This window comes from Pan paniscus, chromosome 1 (assembly GCF_029289425.2).
Source record: "Pan paniscus chromosome 1, NHGRI_mPanPan1-v2.0_pri, whole genome shotgun sequence".
NCBI lineage: Eukaryota > Metazoa > Chordata > Mammalia > Primates > Hominidae > Pan > Pan paniscus.
The window spans coordinates 89,510,344-89,523,383 of record NC_073249.2 but is presented as its reverse complement, the minus strand read 5'-3'; the positions used below and the strand labels follow the sequence as shown (position 1 = coordinate 89,523,383).

At 39.4% G+C, this 13,040-nt stretch overlaps 1 protein-coding gene across 3 annotated transcripts in view; it reads right to left on the bottom strand.

Annotated features, from left to right (window-relative positions):
* Nucleotides 1-13,040, bottom strand: part of COPA (COPI coat complex subunit alpha) — a 53,899-nt gene that overhangs the window by 38,990 nt on the left and 1,869 nt on the right. For 2 of the 3 annotated variants that reach the window (XM_003811879.5, XM_034938336.3), the window contains exons 2-6: nucleotides 11,815-11,928; nucleotides 11,544-11,617; nucleotides 6,884-6,964; nucleotides 5,253-5,329; nucleotides 4,097-4,206 (exon numbers count right to left, since the gene is read on the bottom strand). In XM_003811879.5, coding sequence (XP_003811927.4) covers nucleotides 4,097-4,206; nucleotides 5,253-5,329; nucleotides 6,884-6,964; nucleotides 11,544-11,617; nucleotides 11,815-11,928 — 456 coding nt within the window. Of the gene's footprint in view, nucleotides 1-4,096; nucleotides 4,207-5,252; nucleotides 5,330-6,883; nucleotides 6,965-11,543; nucleotides 11,618-11,814; nucleotides 11,929-13,040 lie in introns of those variants that run through there. The other variant, XM_055112609.2, reaches the window with a different exon arrangement.

Sequence of the window (13,040 nt, the reverse complement as noted above, 5' to 3'; positions counted from 1 at the left end):
TAATGATCCGGGAAAAGGGGAAGGGCAAAAACAGACAGATGAATGGTGACAGGCAGTGAAAAGATACTTAGAGAAGAAATATTTGAGCCTTCAACAAGCCGCTCGCTAGGACTGAACGACAGATGGAAAATTTCTACAGCAGCTACCCAAATCCAGAGGGAGGAGAGGACACTCTCAGAATGGACCAGTTTGATGCACACCTCCCAATACGGACCAGGGAAAGCAGGAAAAAGAGAGGGATGATAACAGGATTTGGCAGCAAATTAATACTTTTTTAGTAGCCTTTTCAAAGACTGAGCCTGAATTACATGGGCTTGACATGCAAAGGTATAAGCATATTAAAATAATTTAACTGTCAGTTTACTTGGAAGCTCAAGTTAAGAAAGTAACCTTTTATATGTAGGTTTGTAAATACATTCCCTTTTAAACAAATAGTTTTTGCCAGGGTAACACAAAAGATTCAGGTTAAGCTAAGCCCTGTGGGGTTCAATCCCTATGGGAGAGGTACCAAGAGATAGGTTTTCCTTTAAAGATCTCTATATTCTCTTACTGCTTAACTAACTCAGAGAGTGTCCCTTTCAAAAAAAAATAGTCAAAAAAATTAGAACTAGTCCTCTAAATTTGGGAGTATTCATACTCTCATTCAGAACTAACTTCTCCCTTTCGGAAATATAAGCACTGGTCTTTAACAGACCGGAAAGCTAATTCCTCTTCCTGTTTTCAGACTTATTTGAACCCAACAGCAAAAAAGAACCCTGCTGAAAAAGAATATGCTGATTTCTAGAGAAGGAAAGTATAAAAGTCTAACCCAAAAGCTTCTTGCACTTTGTTAAATACCAAAGCATCTCCTTCCACTCTGGTTAAGGGGTTACTGGAAGTCAAGAGTTGTGGGTAAAGAACAACACTTAGAAATGGTAAAAAGAGCATTAACATTAGTACAGCAAGCTAGCACAAAATTCTTACTACCACATAAATAAAGTATAGCAATTGCAAGGTTATTATATAGTAATCCATGCACTTCACACATTCAAGAGCAAGTATAAACCCCATGGGGTCACACTCCCTCTCTTCTCTGATCTAGGGCCCTTAATTTTGATGTAAAAATGTTCTCTGTCTGCAAAAGGTAAAGAAAAGTATTTCATGCCTTGAGCATTTCATGACCACCAAGAATCCAACCACCTGACTGCCCCCAAACTGCATTGGCTAGACTGCAGGGAACATGCAGGGCTGGCATCAGGTGGCACAAACATTACTCTTACAGTGGAGCCCTTCTCAACCCGGCGTTCTGGAAAAGAATTAAGTTTTAATGCCCGAAAGGCATCAGTTTAGGTATGTAACAAATTCTCTATGACCTAGAATAGCATTAGCTATATACCATTCTTAGAAGAACTACGAAAACAGCCACTGAAAGTACTTTCTATAGCACTTAATTCTCTCACAGAATCCAGGTTGACAAAGGCTATTCTGAATAATTGCCGGCCAGGGGCAGTGGCTCGTGCTTGTAATCCCAGTACTTTGGGAGGCTGAGGCAGCCGGATCACTTGAGGTCAGGAGTTCGAGACTAGCCTGGCCAAAATAGTGAAACCCTGTCTCTACTAAAAACACACAAAAATTAGCTGGGCATGGTGGCATGTGCTTGTAGTCCCAGCTACTTGGAAGACTGAGGCAGGATAATTGCTTGAACCCAGGAGGTGGAGGTTGTAGTGAGCTGAGATCATGCCACTGCACTCCAGCCTGGGTAACAGTGAGACTCTGTCCCCACCGCCCCCCCCAAAAAAAAATTGCCCCTGATCAGCTGGAATAGCATGAATTGGGATCCAAGCCCATCAGGCTCCTATATCCTGAGACAGAGAGAGTGCTTTGAATGTGTGCACAGTGAAAAACCATGGAAAGCCATAGCAAGGTTACTGGGAGAGTACATGCTAAGCTCCCTGGTACTGGCAGTGAGGAGAGGACACAGGTTCACAGTGCCTGTGTCTAGCTCCTCCTGTTGGCATGGCTGGTCACATCTGGGTGTACTTCAAAAAACCTTGTCAGTCTGATGAAAAACTGCAATGGCAAAGCCCTAGGGAAAGAGAATACAACTGCCCTATCTCCAATACCTCTTGTTTATACTCCTCCCTTTCATTCTATGCCTTTGAAAACTACAGACAGCATGATCTAGAGGTTCTACTCTACAATTGTCCCCATCTCCTCTTGTCTTGTTTCTATGCTACATTAACCTAAACAACTGCTATTGCAGTATTCCAAATGCTGTATCTCAGAATCCAAATTTTCAGCTTGCTGTTCATTAATGGTCTATAAGAACAAGTGCCATTATTGCCCCAGTCCCCCATGCCACAATGGAGTTGGGAATAGTTATCACCTCAGCTGTACAATGCAGAGGATGACTCCTTTATTACAAAGAACCAAACAAAGATCTATGAGGGGGGCCTTCCTTTCATAGAATGAAACATGTTTTGTAGTCCAGTCACTGACATTTCAAAGAACTCAAATCTCCAAGAATTTCTAAGGAAATGAATAGAAAGAAACAACAGGCTGGGCATGGTGGCTGGCGCCTATAATCTCAGCACTCTGGGAGGCAAAGGTGGGTGGATCACCTGAGATCAGGAGCTCGAGACCAGCCTGGCCAACATGGTGAAACCCTGTCTCTACTAAAAATACAAAAATTAGCTGGGCATGGTGGCACATGGCAAAAAAAAATAAATAAAAGTTAAAAAAAAAAGAAAGAAAGAAACAACAAATACTAACTGGTCAGAGAACTACAGCATTTAGTGTTTGATTTCCCTATTCCAACATGAAGCGCTTCCATAGGTCTCACAGGTACAGTCCATTCTCTACATTTAAATTCTCTAGGTAGCACTTTCTTAGATCTCCTCTATATAAGACTAAACATTTAAATCCTTGTCTCAAAATAAAGATATGTAAACTGTAAAAGGAGGAATTATCCCAACTATCCATAATCTATAAATTATTTAATTTCTAGTCCTAAATCTGTCCATTAAAAGGTATTCTGGGCCAGGCACAGGGGCTCATGTCTGTAATTCCAGCACTTTGGGAGGCTGAGGCAGGCGAATCACCTGAGGTCAGGAGTTCGAGACCAGCCTGGCCAACGTGGTGAAACCCTGTCTCTACTAAAAATACAAAAATTAGCTGTGCGTGGTGGCGTGCACCTGTAATCTCAGTTACTTATGAGGCACAAGAAACGCTTGAATCCGGGAGGCAGAGGTTGTAGCGAGCCGAGATTGCGCCACTGCATTTCAGCATGGGTGAGACAGAGTGAGACTCCATCTCAAAAAAAAAAAAAAAAAAAACAGGCCAGCCACGGTGGCTCACACCTGTAGTCCCAGTACTTTGGGAGGCCGAGGCAGGCAGATCACAAGGTCAGGAGTTTGAGACCAGCCTGGCCAATATGGTGAAACCCCATCTCTAATTAAGATACAAAAATTAGCCAGGTGTGGTCACATGCATCTGTAGTCCCAGCTACTCAGGAGGCTGAGGGAGAATTGCTTGAACCCGGGAGGTGGAGGTTGCAGTGAGCCAAGATCATCACACCACTGCGCTCCAGCCTGGGCAACAAAGCAAGACTCCCTCTCAGAAAAAAAAAAAAGGTATTCTGGACATAAAAGTCACCAACTCCTAGAACCCAGCCATGCTCCCTGCACTAGAAGAAACGTAATAGAGAGATTTTACTATTTTTAAATAAAGCGATAGGGTCCAAGAGTCTTGTTTCCCTGTATTAATCTATTCTCAAAATTTCTTTTTGTCATAGATGTATTTTTTCTTATTTGAGTGGAAAGCATGATTCTTAATCAAATGTTGCAACAGTAAATAGATTTTAACAAAAGCTGATGTAACTAGAAAGTTAAAATTTCTTCAAATCAAATGAATTTTCTAGAGTTACCTCTTTTCTTAGAGAAGACTTCCAATATGAAGAACCATCAAAGCAAATTCAACAACCTCAGAAACAAAGATGCTATTATAAAACAGAATATTCTAAATTTTCCAGTTCTAAGTCAACTCTCCTCACTATTTTAAGCAATTGCAGTTTTGCACCAGACATGACCAGGTTGTCCCCTGAACTTGGGCAGCTCACCAGAAATATCCCAAACGCGCACAGTCTGGTCCAGGCTGGCTGATACTACCAAGTCTTCTGCGGGGTGGAACTGAGCACACATCACATAATGGTTGTGCCCTGTTAACACACTGCAAGAAAAAAAAAAGACAATACCAAATTAGAGGTGGAAGTCAACAGACTCCTAAACTAAATACCTTTCTCCATATTCAATAAATGCTTATCCAATTTTACTTTTATGGAGACAAAGGCAGGTCATCCTACCAATTCTGAACTAATAATAATAAGCCCAGTCAGCTATTTTAACAATAGTTCTCTTCTTGCCTCTAATGCTTTAGTATTTAAATATTACTAATTTCAGGAGGACTAAGATTACATAGCTTTTCTCTCAAAAATATTTTAAAATATCAAAATAAATGTAATCTCAGTAATCCATACTGTAAATTATCTGTGAGATTTTAGTAGAGTATCCCTTTTAAAGGCCATCACTTTATTTTTTATTATTATTATTTTTTTGAGATGGAATTTCACTCTGTTGCCCAGGCTGGAGTGCAGTGGCGCAATCTTGGCTCACTGCAACCTCTGCCTCCCCAGTTCAAGCGATTCTCCGCCTCAGCCTCCCGAGTAGCTGGGACTATAGGCACATGCCACCGCGTCCAGCTTATTTTTGTATTTTTAGTAGAGACGGGGTTTCACCATCTTGGCCAGGCTGGTCTCGAACTTCTAACCTCAGGTGATTTGCCTGCCTTGGCCTCCCAAAGTGCTGGGATTACAGCCATGAGCCATGGTGCCGGGCCAAGGCCATCACTTTAAATGGTCCCTAACTCTTCATGGAAAGTTCTGTGTAAAGCTCCAGCTCCAAACACAAAATAAGACAAAGGTCTAGACCTTGACTCAGGTTTTATGGGAAAATAATTGAAAACCAGCTAAAAGTTCTTGTTCTAAAAGGCTATATGACTTCTCTTCCTGGTAAGAAATTATTGGAAGATCCAGATTCATATATGGGATTGCCTCTACATTTATTATTTTGCACTTAAAAGCATCCTACAAATACAATCAGTAATTAATCAGCCGACATAGTCCATTTGAGAAGGGAGAAGATTGTTCTAAGAGAAGCTCATTATGAAAAACTAGGAAAAATGAAGACTCTTTTCGAGCCCTCTGCCTCCTGCTTTACCAAACACAGGTTCTAGATTGCCAATTCCACACTCGGATGGTCTGATCATCGGAGGCACTCAGAATCCAGGGATATTCCTGAAAGATATTCCAGACAAAGGCTTTAAACATTAAACAAATCTGTTCTATCAGGTTCTTGTAATCATTTTTCTCTAAAGAACTGCATTGCTTAACGGCTCAGCTACATTAGCAAAGGGGCTGCTGCTTTTGCTATCAGGTTAGCTGTCTCCTTTTCTCTACCACTCTAACAGCTTTTCTCAACTTCGGCACTTTCACCTATAAGACTTAAGAATGGAAGCCAGTTAGAGGCACAATACATTCTCAGAGGCAGATAGTGAAACATACATTTACATTTACTTCTATATGTGTGTGTGTGTGTTTATATACAGTTAATCATGTAAATTAAGATCCTGTGAAACACTCTTCTACCTTTAACTCTAGGATGGGAATATTATTTTATTGTCTGACTTCTTTCTGTCCAGTTTCAAAAAATTCCCAGGTCTCAGCAACCAAAGCAGAAAGTAACATGTAAAGACAATTTAGCCTTTTTAGAGCCTATAAGATTGTTGAGAAAAGGAAGTATTTCTTATTTACACTTCCTTCTTACTACACTTGCTAAGCTTTGTGTTAAACACTGAAAATAGATGGTATTTCTATTTTCAATAGCGATAGTATCTCTACCTTCAGTATTTAGCACAAAGCTTAGCAAGTATAAGGCACACACATATTTAGTGAGCTGGTAAAATGAAAGAAAATAAGGTCTTTCGTAACTTTCCAGGTAGATGGCAACTTGTTCTAGGCAAGGGTCTTCAGGAAGTCCTTTATGGCAATGACAAATAATTCCTACTTAATAAGTTATCTTATTGAGTGGTTATCATTCTCAAATGTTTAAGCTGTAATTTTCTCATTCTCTCCCATCCTAGAATTTTTTAATTAAAAAAAGAAATAATATATACTCAACCAGTAAGTTGTTTATTTCATCATATTCTTTCTAACTTAATTAAAGAGACTTAATTTACTGGCAATCAAAGAATAGTGTAAGTTAATGCTAATACACAGGACTATAAGGAGATCCTGTCAGGTTGCAACTGGATTCTGAGGTTGGGAGTCTGTAATCTGCACCTCACTATCTAAATCTACTATGTTACCTGGCAGATCAAAGAAAGTAGTAAGCCTGGCTAAGGGAACAGCCTCCACCAGACCCAAAAATCCTAGGATAGAGGGGTATGATTGTTAATACTTCAAAACGTTTGTTAGCTGATCAAAATGGCATCTTAGTCTGACCTTCTTCCAGCCACACCTACTACTTACTAATAATACCCTACATGGGATTAGCTGGCAAACTTTTGTTTTTTGGTTCAGCAAATCTGAAATCAAATCCCTACTTTTCCCTACAGAGAAACAATGACTTCCCATAGAATCCACTGAATCCAATAAAATTAAATTCAGTATAATCCCAAGTGCTTCCTTTTGCAGAAAGAAACAAAGCAGAAAGGTCAATACCACACAGATTGTAGAAGAGCCACTCCAAAAACAACTCTATTATTAAAACATGGGTTCTCAAGGATCAAATAAAGATTACTATGGGGAAACTAAGAATGCTCCAAAACTAGCACCACCATGACTACTTACATGATGAAAAAACGTGGTGCGAATATAATCTAAGTGCCCAAGCAATGTGAAAAGACAGCGCCGAAGCTTGTAATTCCAAACCTGCAAAGACAAATCAAACTAAGAAACAGCAATAGTTATTGAGCCTCTAAAAGGCTCAGAGAAATTGATATCTTTACAGAGATAGAAATATGTATATAAATATAGATTTATATACATTATTTGTATTTTGGCATTTCTAAATAGGTAGGAACCTTGGTAGAAAGCCTTAAGATTTGAGGGGAAAAGAACAAGAATGAAAATATAGGTCAGATAAACAACATGGGGTTGGGGTAGGATTAGGGAAAAGCTAAAGATAAAATTATTGAAGTTTTTCAGGCTGGGCGCGGTCACTCATGCCTGTAATCCCAGCACTTTGGGAGGTCGAGGCGGGTGGATCACAAGGTCAGGAGATCAAGACCATCCTGGCTAACACAGTGAAACCCTGTCTCTACTAAAAATACAAAAAATTAGCCGGGCGTGGTGGCATGTGCCTGTAGTCCCAGCTACTCGGGAGGCTGAGGCAGGAGAATCGCTTGAACTCAGGATACAAGAGGTTGCAGTGAGCCGAAATCATGCCATTGTACTCCAGCCTGGGTAACAGAGCGAGACTCAGTCTCAAAAAAAAAAAAAAAAAAAAGTTTTTCTTTCTTTGGGAAGAAGCCATCTGCATTTAATAGCAGGAGATATTTATCCAGGGCTTGATTTGAAACTTTTTTTTCTACTGCAAAATTGTGCTCTTGGCTTGAATATAGACCCCTTAAGTGCTTTACCCATCACTTTTAAAAAGTATGACAGGCTGGGCACGATGGCTCATACCTGTAATCCCAGCACTTTGGGAGGTCAAGGCAGGGGGATCACCTGAGGTCAGGAGTTTGGGACCGGCCTGGCCAACATGGGGAAACCCTGTCTCTACAAAAATACAAAAAAAAATTGGCCGGATGTGATCCCAGCTACTTGGGAGGCTGCGGCAGCAGGATCACTTGAACCTGGGAGGCGGCGTTTGCAGTGAGTTGAGATCGCTCCACTGCACTCCAGCCTGGGCGACAGAGAGAGGCTCGGTCTCAAAAAAAAAAAAAAAAAAAAAAGTAGGACAGATAAATACCATGACTCCAAGGGAAACAATAATATAGGGCATCAGCTTCTTAGACTCCTAACTTGATGGCAAACAACACCCATACATATGTGGTCTGTACTCACCTGTCAAGCAAACAGACTTTAACTTATTACATGGAAAATACTACATTGCTCAGTAAGCCTGAGCTAAGCAGAGAAACAATATCATATTCAGATGTGAAGTTGAGTCAACTACCAAAGTACTAGGCATCAATGAACACAACTGAAGACATGAAAACCAGGATCATAAATATAAAATAGCTTATCTTCCTCATTCAGAAAATCCCCTAAAATGTACAAAAATAAGAGACCAGATGCATTTTTCTTCTAATTTTTTAAAATTTCTTTTTAATATTTGTTTATAATCAATCTGGGCCAGCTTGTTACTATTTCTAATTTTTAACTTTTCTTTAGTAAATTATAAAAATTTCGTTTCCTATAACAAGTTCAGACAATCCAAAAGTATGATCTTCCAAACAAGAATGCTGAGTTCCTTAAAGGCAGGGTTCTTGTCCATCATGCTCAACACTATACCCTTACCACCTAACACAGTGCCTGACATTAGGTAAGTGCTCAGTAAGCATTATGTATGGAAATAAGAATAACATGAAAAGTTAAGGTATTCCAATACCTTTGCCTCTATCTATTCAATCAGCTACATATAAATACACATGTACACAGTAGAGTTTCACATAAAAATTAGACCATACCATAAACACTATTCTTTAACTGACTTTTTTCCCCTTATAGAGTTCAGTGTTTTAAACTTTCATATTTCTAGCTTCAAAATGTCTTGACTCCTTTAATGGCCTAAGTCAAGCTCCAAAACTGTAAATCCTTAAAAACTTATAGGGGTTTTAGACGAATACTCTGACCATTTGCTGGGCTCCTTGTCTTACTCTTTGTCAATGAGGATTATACTAATGCTACATTTATCTGGATATAGCAAGCAATAAGATGGTCCACAGACATGACTTTTCTAGATAATCCCCCTTTTTATGAAAAAATGTTCAAGTTTATTAGTCATCAGAAAAATTAATTAAAACCACCGAATGGGCCGGGTGCGGTGGCTCACGCCTGTAATCCCAGCACTTTGGGAGGCCGAGGCAGGAAGACGACCCGAGGTCGGGAGTTCAAGACCAGCCTGACCAACATGGAGAAACCCCATCTCTACTAAAAATACAAAATTAGCCGGGCTTGGTGGCGCATGCCTGTAATTCCAGCTACTCGGGAGGCTGAGGCAGGAGAACCATTTGAACCCGGGAGGTGGAGGCTGCAGTGAGCCGAGATCACGCCACTGCACTCCAGCCTGGGCAACAGAACAAGACTCCATCGCAAAAAACAAACAAACAAACAAACAAACAAACAAAAAACGAATCAAAAAAACCCACCAAATGATAGCACTACACACCTACCAGCTAATAAAGAATTCCTTTGTTTTAATAACAGCTTTATTGAGATACAGTTCAAATACCATACAATTTATTCATATAAAGTATAAAATTCAATGGCTTTTAATATATTCACAGTTGTGCAACCATCCATTTTAGAACATTTTTATTCACTCCCCTAAGAAATTCATACCCATTAGCTGTCACTTCTCATTTCCTCCCAACCCCTCCAACCCTAGACAATCACTAACCTACTTTCTGTCTCTATAGATTTACCTATTCTGGACATTTCATAAGTGGAAGATAATTTCTTTTCCAAAATATTAGTCATTTTGGGAAAACTTTTTCTTAATTAACACCCAGTTTTTCCTTTTTAAACAGATTATAAGAATCCCAAGTTAACCATTCTTGATACTCAATGTTCATCACTATAAATAACAAATACAAAAATACTATAATGAGGTGATATCCTTATGGGCTTTTGAGATCTATCAGGTGGTTTGAGTTTTGATTGCCCCAGGATGTGGTGCCTAAAAACCAGAAAACAGAAAGAAATGTCCTTCCTATAATTCTAATAGCTCTTTTCTCTGTAGGCAGCTGTCACTCTTTACTCCCATCACCTAAGTTCTGCGGTATAATCACAATATATAACTTCTTGAAGTTGCTTATGAAAAGACTTTACCTTTTTATGAATTAAATTTCACTGGTTCGGTTTGATACATAGACTTAATGAAAACAACTAAAGGAAGTAAACAGAGGAAATTTTGATTTATTTTTATAGGTTGCTAGTCTCTGGCTCTAACTTTTGCTATTATGATAGTCAGTTGTCTTTAAAGAATTGCCTACATTCTGTCTGCTTCCTCATTTCACACTAAGGCCTTCCAAATTAAGCAATTCAAAGGTTATTTCTCAATCTTGATCTTATTCTAAACGCTTTCTCCTTCCCAAAATTCTCTTCTTCCTTGGCATCCAAGAGGCTTCTTCTCCCTCTTGGTTCATCTCGAACCCCTCGAATCACTGTTTCCCATACTAACTCTACTTCCTCTCTCTCCCTTAAATGATGGTCTGTCTTCTTATTCAACGTACTCCTTGAGCAATATCTTCTACTGCTTCTCCTTTGGCTCCTCCCTTCATGATGACAAATCACAAATATATTTCTAGCACAGACACCTCAACTAGACTGTCCCTTAGGTCCCTCAAAATCACCACAGACAAGATGGAATTCATTATCCATTCTCTTCCACTCCAGAAAACTATCTCCTCCTGATTTTCCTTTCCTAGTTAATGACACCCCCTTTACCCAGTGACCTAAACTAGAAGCCTGAAAGTCATCTCATTTATTTCTCCTTATTGGCCCTTATTTCTCCTTATTGGCCATCTCATTTATTTCTCCTTATTGGCCATCATCCAACAGACACACTGATTCATTTCCTTAAATTCTCACATCCATCTCCTTCTCTCCATTTCAAATGCTACTACCTAAGCTCAGGTTTCCTAACTGGTATTTTTGCCTCCAGTCTTGCCCAAATCATCCAATCTTTTCTTTAATTACCACCAAGTAATCATTTTAAAAACATATAAATCTGGTATCACTCCTGTATTTAAGTTCCTCAAATGGCTCCTAGTTATCTGCATGATAACATCTAAACTCCTGAGCGCCACAAACAGGTACTCCATGATCTGGCCCCTCTCATCTTCTGCCCCTTCTCTCACCATTTCTCCAGGTTTTCTCCATACAAAACCAATAACAGCTGCCCTGTATCTAGCTGTGTCATGCCTTTTGTCTTTGCACCTATACTGCTCTTTCCTATTTCACTGTGAATATCTCTCTATTATATCGCTTACCAAACTGTACATGCTATTACTTGGATATATGTTTATCTTCTCTATTAGAATAAAAGCTCCTTGAAAATAGAAGCCATTTCTTATTTATTTTTGAATTCCCAAAAAAGAAAACAGTGTCTGGTACACAGTAAGCATTCAATAAATGTTTGCTGAGTAAGTTCTCCGGATAATGTTGTCAAAGGCCTGAGCTCTGTATGAATGAAATTTCCTGTCTTTCAGTTCCTTTCATGATTCCCAAACCTTCCCACATCCTCTGTCCTTTATTCTCAGTTATGACAGACCCTCTGTACCTTAATCTTATAGTCATCTCCTCCAGAGACGAACAGTGGCTGCTGCTTATGGAAGTCAATGCCTCGCACTGGACCTGGTGGAGAAGGCAGGCAATGTATGTTAGACAGAGCTATCCTTTCTAATCTCTAAGGTGATTCCTATTCAGGATTTTTCAGTTCTATCATTTCCACATTCTTTAATCATAGAGGAATCCATGTCAAACAAGGCTTAAAATACCCCAGGATATTATAAATACTTATACTCTTTAACTTCCTCCTAGAAATATCTCACCATCATGTTCATCAAACTTGTCAATGAGAGTGCACATCCGATAGTCCCATAACTGGATGACCCCATTATGTAAACTAGTCAGGATCCAAGGTCTTTTGGGGTGAAAGCTGAGCCCTGAAAAAAATAGAAAATGATACAATGAGCTAACTAAGCCCCATGATGTCACCTTCTGTCAATTCTGATAAGAAACATCAAGGTTAATCCTAGGTTCATTCATTCGACATGCTTGATGATTTTTTACTGGATGCCAGACATCGTGAATTTTATGTTTGGTACTAGATTTTTGTCATATTCCTTTACATATTCTTGGGCTTTGCTCTAGGATACAATTAAGTTACTTGGAATCAGTTGATCCTTTCAAGGCTTGCTTTTAGGTTTTATTACAGGGGGGCTACAGCAGCCTTCATTCTAGGCTTAATCTGGAACCACTATTAAAGCAATAGCCATCTGAGGTCTCTATTTGAAGCCCTGTAATATTAGAAAGTCTTTCCTTTCTGGCAAGTAGGAACACAAACTAGTCCCAGTTCACTAGTGTGAACTCTGGGGATTGCTCTGCCTTCTCCTTTCCAGTGGTCCTTTTTCAGGTTTTGAATAGTTTTCTCACATGCAGATCAGTACTCAAACAAAGACCTGAGAGGACATCCTGCAGATCTCTAGTGCTCTCTCTCTGCAGCCCCCTCTTCTCCGGTATTTTGCCCAACAAAATCTAGCCATCTTTGCTTCCCCACACTCTAAATTTACGTCTCCTCAGAAAGACCAAGGGATTCCCCTCTTCACTGAAGCCTAAAAACTCTCTAGGCAGTAATCTACGACAATCACAGGACTCACCTTGTTTATTTGCCTTCTCTGGAGAATTATTTTCCTGCACTGCCTGTTGCCCAACATCTGTGAGCAATATATGAACCTTTGTTTCATACATTTTGTTCAGTTGTATAGTTAAGGTGGGAAGGTAAATCTGGCCCTTGTTATTCTATCATGACTGGAAATGGAAGTCCCCAGAGGTAACAACTACTAACAGTTTGAAGTGTATCCTTTCAGATTTTTAATGCAGTTACATATAGACATAGGCTTTAGTATTTTATGAAAGTGGGGATCACGTTATGATGTTGTTCTGCAAACTTCTTCCTCACTTAACTATATAATATGGATCTCATGAAAGTACATATAAACATAACCTCATTCTTTTTAACTACAAGGGACAAATGTACTACACTTATATTATTCTA